The sequence below is a fragment of the Malania oleifera genome, chromosome 6 (assembly GCF_029873635.1).
Source record: "Malania oleifera isolate guangnan ecotype guangnan chromosome 6, ASM2987363v1, whole genome shotgun sequence".
NCBI classification, from domain to species: Eukaryota; Viridiplantae; Streptophyta; class Magnoliopsida; order Santalales; family Ximeniaceae; genus Malania; species Malania oleifera.
The window spans coordinates 78,397,428-78,416,409 of record NC_080422.1 but is presented as its reverse complement, the minus strand read 5'-3'; the positions used below and the strand labels follow the sequence as shown (position 1 = coordinate 78,416,409).

General features: G+C 34.5%; 1 protein-coding gene across 12 annotated transcripts in view; it reads right to left on the bottom strand.

Moving 5' to 3' along the window:
- Window positions 1-3,136: 3,136 nt before the first annotated feature.
- The window catches only part of LOC131157859 (uncharacterized), an 87,549-nt gene continuing 71,703 nt past the window's right edge, over window positions 3,137-18,982 (bottom strand). For 8 of the 12 annotated variants that reach the window (XM_058112273.1, XM_058112276.1, XM_058112279.1 and 5 more), the window contains 2 exons: window positions 10,611-10,676; window positions 5,087-5,289 (listed from right to left, as the gene is read on the bottom strand). In XM_058112273.1, the coding sequence (XP_057968256.1) occupies window positions 5,221-5,289; window positions 10,611-10,676 (135 nt within the window). In that variant the 3' untranslated portion in view covers window positions 5,087-5,220. Of the gene's footprint in view, window positions 3,636-5,086; window positions 5,290-6,959; window positions 7,478-10,610; window positions 10,677-18,982 lie in introns of those variants that run through there. The other 4 variants (XM_058112272.1, XR_009137335.1, XR_009137336.1 and 1 more) reach the window with 4 other exon arrangements.

Genomic DNA, 18,982 nt, shown 5'->3' with positions numbered 1-18,982 from the left:
ATAAGCATATCATCAACATAAAGTAAGAGAATAATATAAGTACCATTCGAAAATTTTTTTCACAAACACACAATCATCAAAAGAGGTTTTTGAGTAACCATGATCAATCATGAAAGAATCAAATTTCTTGTACCATCTTCATGGTGTTTGCTTCAACCCATACAAACTTTTCTTTAATTTGCACACTAAATTTTCTTTCCCTTTTTGTTTGAAGCCTTCCGGTTGTTCCATGTAAAATTCATTTTCAAAGTCACCATGTAAGAAAGCGGTTTTCAAATCTAATTGCTTAACTTCTAAATTCATGTATGTTGTCATGCCAAGAACAACACGAATAGATGACATCTTCACAACCGATGAGAATATTTCATCAAAGTCAATTCCCTTTTTCTGACCAAAGCCTTTTACCACAAGTCTAGCCTTGTACCAAAGATTATTTCCATCATTTTTCAACCTAAACACCCATTTGTTTTTCAAAACTTTCTTTCCAAGAGGAAGTTTAACCAAATCATAAGTGTGATTGTCAACTATGGAATTCATTTCCTCTTGCATAGCCTCCATCCATTCAACTTTGTTTTCATGGTTCATGGCTTCTTGATAGCTTTCAGGCTCCCCTTGATCTGTTAGAGTAATATAGTCACTTGATGGTTATTTAGTTGAAGGTCTTGGTTGTCTTGAAGATCTTCTCAATGGAGCTTGCTCTTGAACTTGTTGCTCCCCATCATTTTCATCTTCAACATCACTAGGAATTTCATCATTTCCAACATCTTCAAGAGGTGGAAGAACATCTTCCATATTTTCATCATATGCCAAAGGTGGAGAAGGTGACTCTAAGTTAACAAAATCATTCACATTAGATTGTGGTTGCTCAACCGTGCCAAAATTTTCAATTGTTTGATCTTCAAAAAATACAACATCTCGGCTTCTAACAATTTTCTTTTCAACCGGATCCCACAATCTATATCCAAATTCATCATGCCCATAGCCAAGAAAAATACATTGCATTGTCTTTTCATCAAGTTTGGATTTTTCATTTTTTCGATTGTCAACAAATGTACGACAGCCAAATACCTTCAAGTGATCATAAGTGACATCCTTACGTTTCCAAATTTGTTCAGGAACTTCACCAAGTAAAGGAGTTGAAGGAGACAAATTAATCAAGTCCACTGTCGTCCTCATTGCTTCACCTCAAAATGATTTTGGAAACTTCACATGAGAGAACATACATCTCATTCTCTCCAATATGGTGCAATTCATCCTTTCGGCAATTCCATTTTGTTGAGGGGTTTTCTTGACGATCTTTTGATGTCTAATGACTTGACTATAACAATATGCATCAAATGGGCCAATGTGCTCTCTACCATTATTCGAGCGCACACATTTCACCTTCTTTACAGTCTCTCTTTCAACTTTAACCTGAAAATGCTTAAACAAATCTAAAACTTTTCAAAGTGTAAGCTCAAACTTTTCTTGAATAATCATCAATAAAAGTAACAAAATAAAGAGCACCACCATGAGATTTAACTTTCAACGGACCATATACATCGGAATGTATCAAATCTAGAATATTAGATTTCTTTAGTAACAAACTTTGTATAAAAGGGAGCTCTATGTTGCTTACCGGCCAAACAATGAACACAAGCTTTAAGAGGAGTACCTTTCATCCCGGGTAAGAGCTTCTTTTTTAACAAAAACTGCATTCCTTTTTCACTCATATGCCCAAGTCGCTTATGCCACAAATCAGTGGAAGAGTAACTCTCAATTGCATTCACAACACTATTACCAATTTTATCTTACATCATATAGAGTGTGCCAGTCTTGTTGCCTTTAGCCACCACCAAATTACCCTTTGTGAGCTTCCACTTTTCATCACCAAAATGGTTGTCAAACCCTTCATCATCAAGCTTTCCAGTAGATATCAAATTTAACCGAATGTCGGGTACATGTCTCACATCTTTGAGCACCAATTGCATCCCATATTTGTTTCAAAACAAACATTACTTATGCCAACAAATTTTGACAAACCTTCATTTCCCATCCGAACAACTCCATAATTTTCTTTGGAATAAGAAGTGAAGAAATCTTTTCGAGAAGTGACATGGAATGATGCATCAGAATTAATAGCCCAATCAGTCTCTTGACTTGTCAAATTAATACAACTTTCATCACAAATAACCATAAGATCAGCATCAAATGCAATTAAAGTTGTGTCTTCATGCTTTTTCTCAAAAAAAATTTCTTTGTTTTGCTCCTTGAATTTCAATTTTTTTACACTCCCGCTTCATATGCCCCTTTTTATGACAATAGTGGCACTCAATATCTCTTTTCAAAACAGAGCTGGACCGGCCTTTTGATTTATCATTGCGGTGAGAATATCTGCTTTTGCTTCTGCCACTTCTTCGGTTTTCTGTCACAAGTGCCTCTGAATGAGAAGAGCCAATTGATTTTCTTCTAATTTCTTCATTTAACAAGTTGCTAATTACTTGGTTCATAGTAACAATTTCACCACGAGCCGAATTACTTACTGTCACAACCAAAGTCTCCCAACTTTCTGAAAAAGAGTTAAAAAGCATTAAGGCCTGCAATTCATCATCAAAAACTATTTTCATAGTAGCAAGCTAATTGATAATATTTTTCATCTTATTCAAATGCTCGGTAATAAGACCACCATCTTTACATTTCAAATTCACCAATTTTTGAAAAAGAAAAAGTTTTATTTGTAGCTAACTTTCTATCACAAAGACCTAATTTTTTCCACAATTCATGTGCCAAAGTTTCAACATAAACATGATGAAAAAACACTATCATCAATCCATTGTCAGATGATCCCAACAGTTTTCTATTAAGTCTATTTCACTCATCATTACTCATGTCTTTAGGCTTTCAACTATCACCCTCAATAGGTCCATCCAAATATTTGCAAAATAAAAGGTCTTGCATTTTTGTTTCTAAGTTACCCAATTGCTTCCATTAAAACTAATCATACAGCCAACACTACCATCCATGATTTATACAAATTTAATGAGTACAAATAACACGGCCCTAATACCACTTGTTGGGAAAAATATTATATATGAACTAATTCCCACAAGTAAATCAATGAAGTAATACAAATAATAAATAAAAATGAGACACAAAATTTAACGTGATTCCCTCAAATGTTGAGATACATCCACGGGGCACGATGGTCCAAATTCACTACCACTAAAATGTTGTATAAAGTGAATACAAAAGGCATAAGTCTTACAAATACACAAGAGTATATAAACAAATATAGTAAGATGGAAATGTCTCACCAAATATTCTGAATAAAGCTCCAAAGAACCAACAAAAAGACCAAAATAAAAGAAATCCCAATATGTTGTAAATAACACATATACACACACACAAAGCAGGAGTAGAGTAGAACAACAGCCCGCAACAGAGAAGAAGACCCGCACTAGCTGCAGACATGGGCGAGAGGAGCTGTGAGGCATTTCTATTAGTGGAAAAAACACAGAGTGGAGAGGGCTGCTTGCTGTGGTGTACTCAAAATGCTTAGGCGGGGAAAAGGAAGATGAAGAGGCTGCTGCCTTAGGCGTCCGGCTTGGGCTGCTGCGCGTGAGCTGATTTTTTTTTTCTGAAGCTCCAGAACACAACTACATTCGAAAGCCAACAATAAAGTAATAAAAGTTTAACATTCAAGTCTTGGACCCACAAGGAGGGAAACCCAACAGTTATATATTAATATCTAATAATTTATATAAAAAGCTTTCAACTATCCAAAACTTGAATTGGTTTTTTTTTCTTTTTCTTTTTTGGTCATTCTACAAGAATTAGAACTCAACAATGAAATTCCTGTTTATTCAATTTATATGGTGGAATGTTTTTAAGTTATGTTGGAAGTTAATTTGAAGTTTTAAAATTTATATATATTAGCAGAGCATCCCTTTAATAGATTATAATGTAAGATCACAATGTTAATAAACAGATATATTGTTAAAATTCAACGAAATAAAAATAGAAATGTTGCGACTTAAAAGGATATCATCAGCTATACATTTTTTTATTTGTCATTTTCTATCATTGAAAATGTTCTTGACTTGCAATTGTGTGCTTACTAATATTCAAATTTTTATCCCCATCCTCAAAAGTATGTCTCTCAAAGAAAGCAAACCCTCCTTCCCTCAATACAGCAAGGGGCAAGCGAATTTAACTGATCCCTTTATCTTGTTTCAAAAAATGTTATTAGCATGTGGAAAAAAAAATATATACGAGGAAGGTTTGTATTCGAGCAGGGATGATCTCTCTCTCTCTCTCTCTCTCTCTCTCTCTCTCTCTCGATCAAAAGGAAGTTCTGGAGATTTCTACCCTAGCCTAGCAAGTGCTGAAGGCTTAAGTAAAGAATCTCCATAGTGGTTCCATGAACCCTTTGCGAGATTGGATTTTTTTCAGTTGAATTGCCATAAATGCGAACAAATCAAAAAGTTAGACGGATAGAGCAGATGATCAAATCTGCAGCTTGCTCCATAATTTTATAAAAAAATTTATTTAAATTTGAAGTTTAATTTAATTTGCTTATATATATATAAGAGAATTTACGGAGTTATAAGCAACTTTGGGAGTAAATTTGTACTAGGCTGCCGCTACTCTAATTAACTGTTTCGATAACATTTTAGGAACCAGTGTGCAACCAACCCTTCACCTGCAGAAGCTCAAGCAGCAGTTTTAGGTTATATTTGGTTCCCAAATAAACTATTATTTATTATAAAATATAATATAATAAAAAAAATTTGAAAGAAAACAACTATTCTTTATACATTTCTTATTGAATCATCCAACATGTCGAAAATTATATATATACATATATATACACATTCTCATAGTAAAATTTACAAATAACCATTCCCTGTTATGATTTCAACTATTGTTATTCTGTATGGTAACAAATTTTTGTACTACTTGTAACTAATTCATTATAGCCAATCTATTCTTACAAATAGCATTCCGCAAACCAAATATGACCTTATTTTTAAAGGCCATACATTAGAAGTCCAAACTCGGAGCAAAGATATGCAAAGGAAAAACAGAGCAACATAGATCACATTAAAAAAAAAAAAATTAACTTATATTAATGTTTTAATTCAACATAAATTACAGCACTATCATTTCATGAAACAACTGGATCGTACATTTAAAAGCCACCTTGTATGGCAACACTATTCTTTACCTTGTATGGCAACACTATTCTTTCTGGAAGAAGGAGAGAACAAGATCTGTATGTACAGAGAAGAGTTGCGTGTCCACAAAAAGCTGCTCGCCAAAAATACAGAGAGAAAATAAATCAATAAATACATCGCTTTGCCTATTCAAATTGAATTGAAATCGCATCAGGAGAGAAGGGTCGAATGCAATTGTTTTCATCTATTCCAAAAATCAGGCAGAAATGTAATTTATTACGTGTGCACATTAGGTCCAAAAAGAACAAACTTGTACCGAAGTGTTGTGTGATAGGTCTCCCCCTCTATAACACATGACAAATATATCACAACGATCATAATACCCTCATTAATTCTTGGTTGCTAACATAGCTAATAATATAATAACTAAAAATACTTCCCTAAAGCAATAATATTTCCTCTTATCTTGTTACAAATTGATTAAAACCAAAGCATTCCCTAAAGCTTTAGTGACTAGATCAGGTATTTGCATTTCATGAGTGCTTTCAATAAGTTTCTGCAGAACTTTCTTGTGGTAAAATCACATTCAACTTCGGTATGTGCTTTACTCTCCCGTGGAAGACTGGGTTGGAGGCAATGTGAATGACACACAACTTCTTAGGGCTGAAACAAAGAAAAACCAGGTTCTTCAATATGTACTTCTAGCCAAAACAATTCACATGTGGCGTGTGTTATGTTCGTAAATAGATTTGGGTTAGTAGATATCCCATTTTGACGGGAATAGGAGCAAATATGGATGCTCTTCAACGGATTAGGGAGCAGTAGTTGGGATGAATGCAGATTCAGATCAATAAGTGGGAATGTATTTTCCTGCCCCGAATTAGCCCCACCATAAATGTGGCTACGCTTAACTGAAACCCACCCGGAATCTGCCTTAAATATAAATACATAAACAAATAAATATCTGTATTTGTGTGTGTAAATAGAGTATTTTCATTCAATCGCTTATAGTTGCTGCATATATTATTTTTATTTTATTTTACATTATTTTACTAGAAAGGTTATGTTTTATAAGAAGTTACTTTATTTTAATAATATAAAGACCAAAATTGTGTTTTTTTTTTTCAAAATTTTATAAGTTCTTTTATAGTTGGTAGGGCTGATTGAGAATGCCGACGTATTGAGGATGCAGATGGAAATAATGCTCCAAGAGTCCAAGACGGGTAGGGGTAGTAGGCAGGACAAATCATTCTTGGCTGGGCAGATTTGGATTCTGCCCCCTTCTGCTCTAAATCCACCTCATTGACATCCCTAATATTTAGACTCAGCACTCAAATGCAGCACAATGGTTTGTTTCTTACTACTCTTTCAAGATTTTAGGTTACCACCAACAAACACAATGCTCCGTTCTGGATTACTTGTCAGAGGGCAATCTAGCCCAATTTACATCCATATGTTCTAAGTGTGACTTCAGTTCTGAAAAAAGAGGCCTCAGTTATCACAATATACGAATGACAGTATTCCATTGGCTTGTTAGGGGAGAAGTCTAGGAACTGGCTCAAACACAAAACTTCTTGTGAAATATGTCCAGCTGTTTTGACTGTGAGGTAGTTTAACTTCCCAACAAATTTTTGCTATCCTTAGGTCCGTTGTTACCCACATTTTGGAAATAATCTGAAGGTGTATCAGCAGGTTTGGAACCCAACAGCCTAGTCTCATCTAAAATCTCCGTAAAATGTATGAATACTACTATACCCAAGTAGCATTTTAACGGACCCAAATATTTAGTCAAAAGCTATCTGAAGAAACCACTTCATACACTGGATACTTCAATTATCATTACCAGTAATCACAACGCTATCTACATACACAAATCAGCAAAATTCTAAGAACAGTAGTATGGCTACAGAATATTGAGTGATCTGCTGTTGAACCAATCAAACCATGCTTTCATGGAGTTCTACAAACCATATAAGGATTTCTAGACAACACAACTCCTCATGAACGGCAAACCACGTGGTTGCAGCATATACCTCTTGAAGATCTCCATGTAGGAAAACATCCTTCATATTTTACTGATGGAAAAGCCAACGACATTGGTGACTAAGGATATGAACAAATGAATAAAGGCAAGTTTGTCGAGTAGGGAAAATGTGTGAGAATAATCCAAACCATGCACCTGACTATATCCTTCAGCAACAAAATGGGCCTTTTGAGCCACGGAACCATTGATCTTCACAGTATGCACCCAACGACAACAACCAGCTACCAAGTGTCATTATCCTTCAAAGCACACCTCCTCAAACATTGCAATCCTCCACCTAGAATGAGATAAGGCTTTAGAGACAAGTTTAGAGACAAGCTTTAGATAAGTACTAACAAAATAGTAATATCAGGCAGCAAGATATTATAGAAAAAAGAAATTTAAGATTGGATATTGGGTGTAGCTGTGTTTACCTTTCTGGACACTGGACAGCAATAGAAAGATGAACATCTTGGAAAACTGGATCATCAAATGAGGAAACCAAAGGCATAGTAGTAGAAGCTAGAAGCTCTCCTCCCTTATCACTATTTTGGGTACACCTGCACAACTAGACTCTAAACCAGATGATGTAGGAGGATGATTGGGTAGAATATGGAATGTTAAGTAGAGGAAAACACTCATCAAGGTCAGCAAGGCTCAACAACTCAAAATAGTATCTTGTAGACTCAAAGAAGGAAACATTAGGTGGCATAAGTGATACAGGTAGGACTATAATAGCGATAAAAGATAAATTTGAAAGGATCCAACTTATCCACCCTTAGGGTTAAGAACAAGGGACACACTTGAATATATGAAAAGGAAACAAGAATAAAGTAAGCATTCAAGAAGAGAAGGAATATGGCATTTTACCCCAAGAACAGAGGACGGGATTCTATTAATAAAGAGATCAATCATGAGCACAAGATCACTTCAAAATACTTTAGGATATTCACTTGATACAGTAGGGTATGAGCAACTTCAGGGATACATCAATTTTTGCTCTCTACTACTTTATTTTGTTTGGGAGGGTACGCACAAGATGGCAGATGAATCATGCCAGACTCAATCTTTATCTTAGAACAAAAGGCACAAGGGCCAAGTTATCCTTTAGTTGGACTAACATGAAAGGGCTCATAAAAGTGACAAAATATCAAAAACCCAACTTTGACGCACCATATCAGAATGGAGTAACATGAAAGGGCTCATTGCCCATTTATTGGCTCAAGCAAACAAAACACAATGGTGCTTTCCTGACAAAACTCACACTTAAGACTAGACACGACTCAAAGCAGGAAACAACAATTTTAACTCGTCCACAAAAAATGACCAAGACAACAATGGATTTGAAGCAGTGTATTAGAATCAGTGCAGGAATTAGACAGATCACAACTCAAAAGTAGAAAAATCTTGCCACCCTCACGTTTTCTGCCAAATTTTTTCCTTGTTTTCAAATCCTAAATAACAACAGAATGAGGGAGGAATGTTGAAAAGATTCATGAATTTTGTGATCTAGCCAACTAATATAAGAATAAAGGAAAATTTAGAAATATGTGAAATTGAAGAAACAGAAAAAGGGGGAGTAGGATTTACTGTCCTCATTCCCTTAATGATAGTAATGGACCCATCTTAAAGGGTAACACTAGGTAAACTTTCAGAAAACTGGAGGTTGGAAAAGAAATTGGTCATACCTATCATGTCATTAGCATAACTCATTGACTTGTGGGAGAAATATTGGACAAACAAGCTGTAGGGTTACCTATATGAGAAAGAGATGCACAGCAAGCTTACTATGATTCCTAATACAAACTTAAAAAGTCTTCCCCTGAACATATACAAATGCTCCCCATTTGTGTAACATAAGCAATCTTCTTGGAGTTGGGAGATCAAAACATTAAAAATCAAGGATATAGGAATGGATGCTGGAAGAAGCATGAAAGATGGGAGCATAAACATCAACGAAAGATGTTAGTTTTACACTACTAAGAATCTAAGATTAGAATGCTTCGACCTTGGGTCTCAAATCCGCTAGGACCCAAAGGATTGTCGTCTCCACTTTTGCATCTAATGAACATTGGTTGTTGCCATGATGTTGAGTTACTCGTGGATGCGCTTCTTCTCTGCAAGGTTCCCTGTGACACTATGTCTCCCTATTGTAATTGAAAATAAGAGACTGTACATACAAGTAATATTATTGGAATGAGTTTGACATAATCCCAAATTTCCTCGGTACATCCAAATATATGCACACCCATGCAATATGAGATTCCATAAAGTTCCAGAACAGGGAGACGATCAACCCAGTTTCCAAGTCCATACTTCTCTCCTTCTGTCATTGGGAACAAGTGTTTAGATTTGCCTAGGCTTCAAATAGATGATGGTTTCAAACCTCAACACATTATGTAAGACAGTGATGAAGGAAACATAATTTGGGATTCATGGACTCCATCCTAGCACTCACAAACAAAACTAGTAAGGAACAAGGTTCACAACTGGAATAACCATGAACAAGGTGAACAACTGGAAAAACCATGAACAAGTCATAAACAAACTTGAACAACACTGAGGAATTCACCCAGCACTGACATACAACTAACAGACAACAGTACCAAACACTAACAAGGTGTTGTAAGTAAACGACCATAAAAGGTTAGATCTTTGAACAAAAAACATGACCTAACACTACAGAGATTATGGATTATAAAAGGATCCAAGCCATGTGGGAACAGATTGGGGCAAAAACAAGGCTTAACAAAGCCTCGCACTGGCACGTCGAACCAGGCCAGTCCGTGCCTTCAACTGACACCTGAGGACACGTGGATGGGTCCCAGTGATGAAATTAGTTGGCAATGTCTGTAGGTAACTGTAAGGTTGGTTTTGCAAACTCTGAAGAGATTCTAATGGTTCTGAACCAGCATCCGGGATTTTCCCTAGAATTGTTTCAGACCTTTGGAGATGTGGACAACCATCCTATAGTGGCAGAGATGCATATGATAATGAGGTTTAGGGCTTCATTTGGCAATGGCTGCAAACTTAGGGCTTAGGACTTGGGATGATGCTCTGATACTAAATTAAAGGGTTGTCTAAATTGGAAGACAGGATCATAGCAATAGGCCTCCCCTCTATTTATTACGTATGCCAAGCACGTTACAGTGACCATTATACCTTCACTAACTCTTTAGGAAGAACAGTTAAAATACTAAATTAACAATAATCCAAATTTTCTTATATATAACATCCTAAAACAAAAAGAAAAGAAAATAAGAGGCCCATAAAAGCTATCATCATCTAAATACGTTACATGTCAGGTGATGCAACATAGACAATTAGGCCACAATTATTGCCAAAATTGACAAATGCACGATAGTAGTATATATGACTCATACTAAACATAAAACTAGTTGCATATCATGTTAGATGCTGAGAAAATACACCTTCATAAATGGTCGATCACGACTAGGGAATGATTCAATGAAGCTCTCCTTCAAAAGCAGTGATACCTGAAGTAGAAGAAAGGTGTCAAATATAATGTTTGTCAGTTTGTAATATAGAAAGATTGTACAACATACATCTGGTGCACATGTTCATGCATTTCAGTTTACTCCTCAATAGGAGTAGTGAAATTAATATTCTGCTTGCTGTGGAGGAAAAGAATAAGGAAGAGAAATTTCATTCCTAAATAGAAAAAAAAGGACGGCTACTTCACTAAACCATTGTAATGGAAGACCAACAAAGAAGAACTTTATATGCATATATTGTAACAACAGCTTTAGGAATTAAGATTTGTATTTTAGTTCGAAAAATTTTGGTCATTTTCGAAGTTAATTTCGGGTTATTTTGTGTATTTTAAGTACCCTGGGGTTATTTAGTACATTTGTTTTAATTGTAATGCTAGGTGTACAAGTATACTAAATAGTTATTTTAATTGTAATGCTGACTGCACAGTCCTGTCCCTTTCTCTCCTTCCTCCTCCTCCCTTCTTCCTTCTATTTCTTCTCCTCTTTCCCTTTCTCTCCCTTAATTCCATCACTCTATTTCTGTTTCTATACAGTCCTGCACCAATTTGGTATCAAAGAAAACTCCAATCACCCAGTCTTCTGTAATCATGTGTAACTGATCCACTATCACTTTCCTAACTCCTCCAATCATTCTTGAAAATTAGAACCACTTCAATTCACTTCCACTGCGGCTAACATTGTTTCAAACCAGGAAAAATTTCAAAAACTTAAGCAAAGAAATTCAGGAATATTGAAAAAAAATCAAAGTGATATTCATCAACCAGCCACTCAATTTCAAACACATGTTCCCGACTTCATCTTTTGACATCTCCAGCACCATGAACAAAAAAACCCCAAGAAATGCCTTCAACGACAATAACAACAAAACCAAGCCTCAAGTCCCACTAGGTGAGATCGGCAACATGAATCCTTTTCCGCCAATTTATGCGATCATGGACAATTTATTTTGAAAAATTCAAGGCTACTAAATCCTTACTATCTCATTCCAAATTATTTTAGGTCTACTCCTACCCCTTCTACCACCCCTCACAATAATTAACTCATTCTTCCTCACTAGCGCACTATCAGGCCTACGTTGTAGGTGCCCAAACCATTTGAGTCACCCCTCTCTTAGTTATGCCTAACTTACTACTAATATGTTCATTTTTTAATTTATCTTTCAATGTTATACCATTTATCCATCTAAGCATTCTCATCTCGGCAACTTTCACTTTTTGGATATGTTGTTTCTTAATTACCCAACATTTTGATCCATATAGCATAGTTGGTCTTATAGCCGTCCTATAAAACTTTGCTTTTAATTTTAAGGGTATTCTATGATCACAAAGCACACTTGAAGCACTTCTCCATTTTACTCAACCTGCTTTAACTTTATGCATTACATCCTCTTCAATCTCTCCTTCATCTTGCATAACAGACCCAAGGTATTGAAATCTACAAGCGTCATTTATTTCTACATCATCAAGTTTAACTTTGTCTCCAATATTCCTTCTACTATTATTGAAATTACATTTAATATATGCTGGCCTAACAAGGCTTAATCTCATTTTGATGATAAAAATCAAGGTTACTTAACATGTCTATGCAAGTTTGATTTTTAGGACTTAAGTGATCTTATGATTTCAAGTGGACATACTTGAAGAATCTGAATGGAAAATTACACTTAAGGCAATGAGACATGATAAACATGAAGGTTCAAGTCATGTGAGACAAGAAGCTCGTTGAAGCAGTGCATAAAGCTCAGAAGACATATTGGAAGCTTCACAACATGAAGACTTAGACATTAAGAAAGGAAAATCATATGAAAGTCTCATGTAAGTACTTCAAAACTCAATATTGATTAATTGAAGCTCCTAGGAAATGTCATTACCTGATTTTATCCATGAAAATATTTTCTCAAAGTCCAAAATGAGTTCTCAAATATATGAATTAAGTTTGGAACCAAAAATCATTGAAAAACAAGTTTGCTGAAAGGACAGGCGACTGATGATAAATCATCAGGCGACTGTGGTGCTTCTGTGTTTGAAAATATTTAAACTGAATAGGCACAGGAGACTGACCTATCGAGCACAATCGACTGACCTCATTATGACTTTCAGAATACGCTGATTTAAAAGGAGCACAGGTGACTGACCCTTCGGGGACAGGGGACTGATGCTAGTGTTTAAACGTTAAACAGCGCTGATCTTATTTCCAAATCTTACGTGAATGGCTTCCAAATTAAGAGAAAATTCAAGAGAAAGTTTTTGAAACCCTAGTGCTCTATTTAAACATATTATTCTCGCACATTAGGGTAATGAACACGAATTGAAAAGCAACGACATGCACAACTCTCTTGTATTCTCTTTGCTGAAAGGCTACTGCTGTGTTCTTGATTCTTTCACTTGGAAAAGACTGATTTGATCTTCAAAACTCACATCTTTCAATCAGTTCTAGTGATATACTTCGAGCTTCAACTTTCATATTGTTTTTGAAGTATTGTTTTTGAATCTAATGTGTACTAATCTGCTTGTTTAAGGAGTTTTTTCTTGTACAAGCAAGTATTTGCTGTTTCTTGTATTTTTGACGGTTCAGGGGATTGAATCATTGCCTAGAGGGAGTGGATTCTCATTAGAGAGGCGAACTCCACCTTTGAGGGAGAGAGGGTGTAACTTCACCTGGTAACAAAGTTGGTAAAGGAAATCCTCGCAGCGTGTTGCTGGAGGCAAGGACGTAGGCTACGGCCGAACCTTGTAAAAACAACAGTGTTCAGCTTCCTCTTCCCTACTCTTTTTATTTTCTGCAAGTTATAAACTGTGTGCATGATTTTATTATTATAAGAACTTGCTGAATATTATCTCATGCTCAATATTAAATCTTATTGAATAATTGAGGTTGAGCTAAATATTTGAAAATCTGTTGAAAAGAGGAATCTTGTTAAATATAGTGAACTTGCTGAACATATTTTGTTTGAGATCAAATATATATCAGTTGTATGAGCGAAGCATTCATTTGACCATTCAAACAGGTTTACAACTTTGAGTTTGAAAATAAATAATTTGAGGATTAACTTGTTTGTGAACATATTTTCTGAATAAAGTATATGTGTTGAAGCTAAACAAGCATTTTACAAAATCTATTTTGAAAGAAAATACATGTGCTGAAAGTTAGATCTTAATATTGATTTGTATTAAGGCATAAATCAATCACTGAATTTATTCTTGAGTACATTATTGTGAGTCTTCTTAAATTAAGCTGAAAGTTATAATACGAACAAGTGCTCAACTGAATGTGTTATCTCATATTGTAAATTCAATTTGTATATCCATATTCATATCTAACGGCTTGTTATTAACATAGTTCTGATTGCTGTATATATATTGGAAGGTTGAATAGTTAAGGGTTGAAGTATTTAAAATTCCGCGAATAAATTTTAAATAACCCAATTCAGCCCCCTCTTGGGAATACATCCTTATTTTAATATATTCTGTCTTATTTCTACTTATCCTAAAGCCTCTAGATTCTAAAGATTCTCTCCATAATTCTAACTTAGCCTCTACTATATTCCTAGTTTCATCAATCAACACAATATTATCTGCAAACAACATACACCATGTAACCTCATTTTAGACACTCCCAGTAAGTTGATCCATCACCAAAGCAAAAAGGTAAGGGCTCAAAGCAGATCCTTGATATACACCTATTGTGATTGGAAATTCTTTAGCCTCTCCACCTATAGTCCTTACTCTAGTCATTACTTTATCGTACACATCCTTAATGACATCAGTATACCTATTACATACACCTTTTTTTCTAAAACCCACCATAGAACTTCCCTAGATACGCTATCATACGCTTTCTGATGAGTGGCATAAATTAGAATAATTTATCACTTTTTAACATTAAACTTTGGCCTCATTTAATTTATTTTACTATGATTGAATTCTCTATGACTCTGAAATTTGTGATTGAGGATGGGATTGAGAAAAATTTTCAAAAATTTCTTTTATGTCAAGCTGAGTTTTGTGGGTACTTTGATTTAAATCTTTGTCCTTGAACATAATTGTGCACATAGTCATTTTTTTTTCTCTATTCCATTTTTATTATAAAGAGAATGAGTAGAATTGATTGGGTTAGAAGAGTTCAATCTTGCTTTGCTCTATAATCCGTTGATAAATCCTTGAGGCAAAATCCTAGTTGCTACCAAATATTAGAGAAATGATTTAGGCAAACTTTTTTTTTTTTTTTTTTGGGTCATAACCAAAACAAGCTTTCCTAGTCGTCCTGATTATCATGCCATCATTGCATGGTGTATTTCCATAGTCAACCCCCTTGAGCCTTATGTTACATAAGCCTTCATTTGTTCTTTTAGCTACGTAAACCATTCCCTTCTAAGCCTGAAAAACCATGAATTTACCTTTACATTTTAAGAAAATACTTTGGTGGAAATTTACATTTAAAGAGTAATTTTCTTAAAAGAGAGAGAGAGAGAGAGAGAGAGAGAGAGAAGCTTAATAAGTATGGATCACTTCAGATTTTGTTAAAGGTGTACTTGATATTACTTCATTGGTTACAACAATAATATTGTCATCAGTATGAGCATATTGTCGAGAGAGAGAGTTATGGTTTGAATTCTAGGGATATCTTTTTGATTGTTCTTTCCACCAAGTATTTTTCCCAATTTTTTTTAATTTTCCTTATCCATTTCTTTCGTAGCCCTCACCTAATGGCCTATCATTACAACCTTGATTAAAGACCTTTCGATCTCTGATTTTGGCGTTTGACTATATTAGAGGAGAGGATTTCTGAAAATTGGACTTATGGGGTTAAGTTTTGAGAGAATTCTTCTGGTTTCAATTGTTCTACTGTTATATGAATTTGCTGGTGGTTTGGAGTTAAATTGACTATATCACACATACACTCAAGGTCTTAGCCTTAGGTTGAAGTAAACACTTAACTCTTACTTGACAAATAGCTAAATGTTGATTGATTTTCTTGTCATCTTTGATGTTAAAAGAATAAGATACTAGTGATGAAATCTAAATTCAGATCATGGCTTGGTGAGTGATGATACTACTCTGTGGGGTCTAGTTAATATTGTCTATAATGGTCTTTTATTTTTTATTTTTTTGTTTGAGGACAAACAAAGTTTTAAGTTTGGGGGTTGATGAGTAGCATAACTTAGAATAATTTATCACTTCTTAACTTTAAACTTTGGCCTCATTTTATTTATTTTTGCCGATTCTAGGTCTCACTACGGTCATTTAATTTTATCGCAGATTTGAAGAGAAGAAAGAAGATTTTTTTTTTTAAACATGAAGATAGGCCATGCACATGGGAAAACCCTAGACTTTGAAATTGGGAGGCCGTGTACAAGCTTTTGGAGGAGGCTAAGGGCTTCAAAAATAAAAGCATGCATGTGAACAATGCCATGCAACAAGAGAGGATGCGCTGGGTATTTCTTTTCCTGAAGGGCCGAACTGAACAAGAGAAAGTGAGAGATGTCAGGTGTGGGCTTTGGAATTTAAAAGAGAGATGGGCCTGTGTGTTTGTGCGGAGCCAATTTGAAGAAAAAAAAAAAAAAAAGGTGAGGTCAGGTCTTGATATGACCCGGCCATGCAAGGAAAGGGGGCTGCGCTGGGTAAAAGGTGAGGCTAGGGAATTCAATTAAAATGGCTGGGGACATTTTGGGAAAAAAGGGTTTTGTTTTTGGTTTCTTTTGAAAAAGGGCTTAGAAGGGTTTTAAAAGGAGGTGGCAGGGCCTCTTTTCTGGAGGGCTTTGAGAGGCGGCGCTGAACAGAAGAGAAACACGCACAGGGGCTGGCTGCACAGAAATAAAAATATAATAATCACTGGAACAGTAGGCAGGGGGTTTGGGCAGCAGTTCTTCAGAGATTCTTGAAGCACGAACATAGCAGGCTTCAGCCGGGACTCTATTGATTTTTCTTCCACTCCCATGAGAAAAGAAAATATGGTGAATTCGTTAATGTGGGATTTTATTTTCAGCATGAACTAATTTTCTTATTTCTAGGCAAACGATGTAATCTGGTTTCAAGCTATGCTTTCTTTTCTATGCTAATTTGAAGTAATTTTCTTCTATGTTTGTTTGATTTATTCTGAGCTTATTCCTTTTAATTAACTGGTCATTAATTAAATGATTTTGATCTTGTTATTTGCTACCAAAAGGGGAAATTATATGATAGATATTGGATATTTCAGCATAGGTAAATATAGAGATCGAAAGACTTGTATGAACCTATGTAGTATTAAAATTGTGGGTCTTAAGGCATTATTGCTTTATTAATTTGCATACTCTAATGTTAAATAATGAACAAGAATAGTTTCCAATTGACTATCGAAAGAGGCTTTTGGGAAGAATTGGAGATTTGCTAACAAACAGAGATAATGAAATATTATTAGTTAGATGAGTAAAGCATAGTGAGAGACTAGGTGAAATCGATTTCCTAAAAGTTTTCTTTCTCATTAATTTGATACTTGGCAAATAGTTTTATTTTCCTTTGAATATTTTCTCTAAAGTGATTTTATTTCAATTTGCACTCACAAAAATGTTAATTTATTTTCTAAATAAAGTCAAGATTAGTATAATTTTGGTACTTGGCAAAAGTAAGTCACCAATCTCTGAGGACAATACTCTTCTCATCACTTTACTATAAAACTACGATACTGTGCACTTGCAGGTTTGCACCGATCGTTTTCTCTAAATCAATAAATATCATATGCAAATCTCTCTTATTTTCCCTGAACTTTTCCATTAATCTTCTTGAAAGATGTATAACTTTTGTAGTAGATCTCCCAAGCATAAAACCAAATTAATTTTCTAAGACCTTCGTTTCTATCCTTCACCTTTGTTCAACTACCATTTCCCACAGTTTCATCATATGACTCATAAGTTTAATTCCACGATAGTTACTATAATTTTGAATGTCTCCTTTATTTTCGTATATAGGTATTAAAGTGCTTTTCATCAATTCATTTGGCATTTTCTTGTTTTTATAATTGTATTAAATAAATTAGTTAACCATATAATTCCATTATCACCTAAGCATTTACAAACTTCAATTGGAATGTTATCCAGTCCTATAAATTTCCCATTTTTTATTTTTTTTTAGTGCAAACTTAATTTCATTCACTCTAATCTTGTGAATAAATCTCATATTTTTAGTCTTTTCCTAATTTTTCAATTCTAAAGTTTAAGTTTTCTATTTGGTTTTCATTAAATAGCTTACTAAAGTGACTTCATCATTTTCTTTATGTCTTCTTCTTTAGCCAAGACAATATCATCCTCAATTTTTATACATTTTACATTACCTAAGTACTTACTTTTTCTTTCTAGCTCTAGAATGTTTAAATATATCTCTTTCCCCTTCTTTTGAATCTAACCTATCATACAAATTATCAAATGATCTATGTTTAGCTTCACTAACACCCTTCTTTGTATCTTTTCTCGCCTCTATACTTTTCAAAGTTATCCATTTTTTTTACATTTTTGCCATGTTTTGCATCAAATTATTTTTTGTCTTTACAGCCTTTTGAACATCTTGATCCAACCAACAACTTTCTTTGCTATTTGAGAATCTTCCTCTTGGCTCACCTAAAATCTTTTTTGCTATTTTTTTTAATAAAGCTAGCTATCCTACTCCAAAGAGTGTTCGTATCTACACCATCCTCTATAATCCAATCACCATCTTTGATCATTTTATCTTTAAATTTTATTATATTTTCTCCCTTTAGGTTTCACCATCTAGTTCTCTAACACTGATTTATTTTATCTTTTCTCTTCCATTTTTTGAATACATATATCTAACACTAAAACTCTATCTTCTGTGGTTAAGCTTTCACCTAGGACAACTTTACAATCCATACATGATAAACGATCTACCCTCCTAGTTAAGAAAAAATCTATTTGGCTTTTATTTTGTCCACTTTTGAATGTTATTAAGTGTTTTTCTCTCTTCTTAAAGCAAGTGTTGATTGTAATAAAAGCGTATGACATAGAGAAGTCTAAGATCATCTCTCCAAGCTCATTTTGTCTTCATATCCATATCCTCCATATATCATCTCATAATCTTTACTATCCCTTCCAATGTGTCCATTAAAATTTGCTTCTATGAATATTTTCTAAGTCTCTGATATACCTTGTATAATACTATCCATATCTTCCCAAAATTGTCTCTTAAGATTTTCTGATAAGTCTACTCGAGGAGCATAAGCACTAATGAAATTTATTATCTCTTGGCGTAAGACCATCTTTATTTTTATTATTTTATATCCTGCTTTATTTACATCTA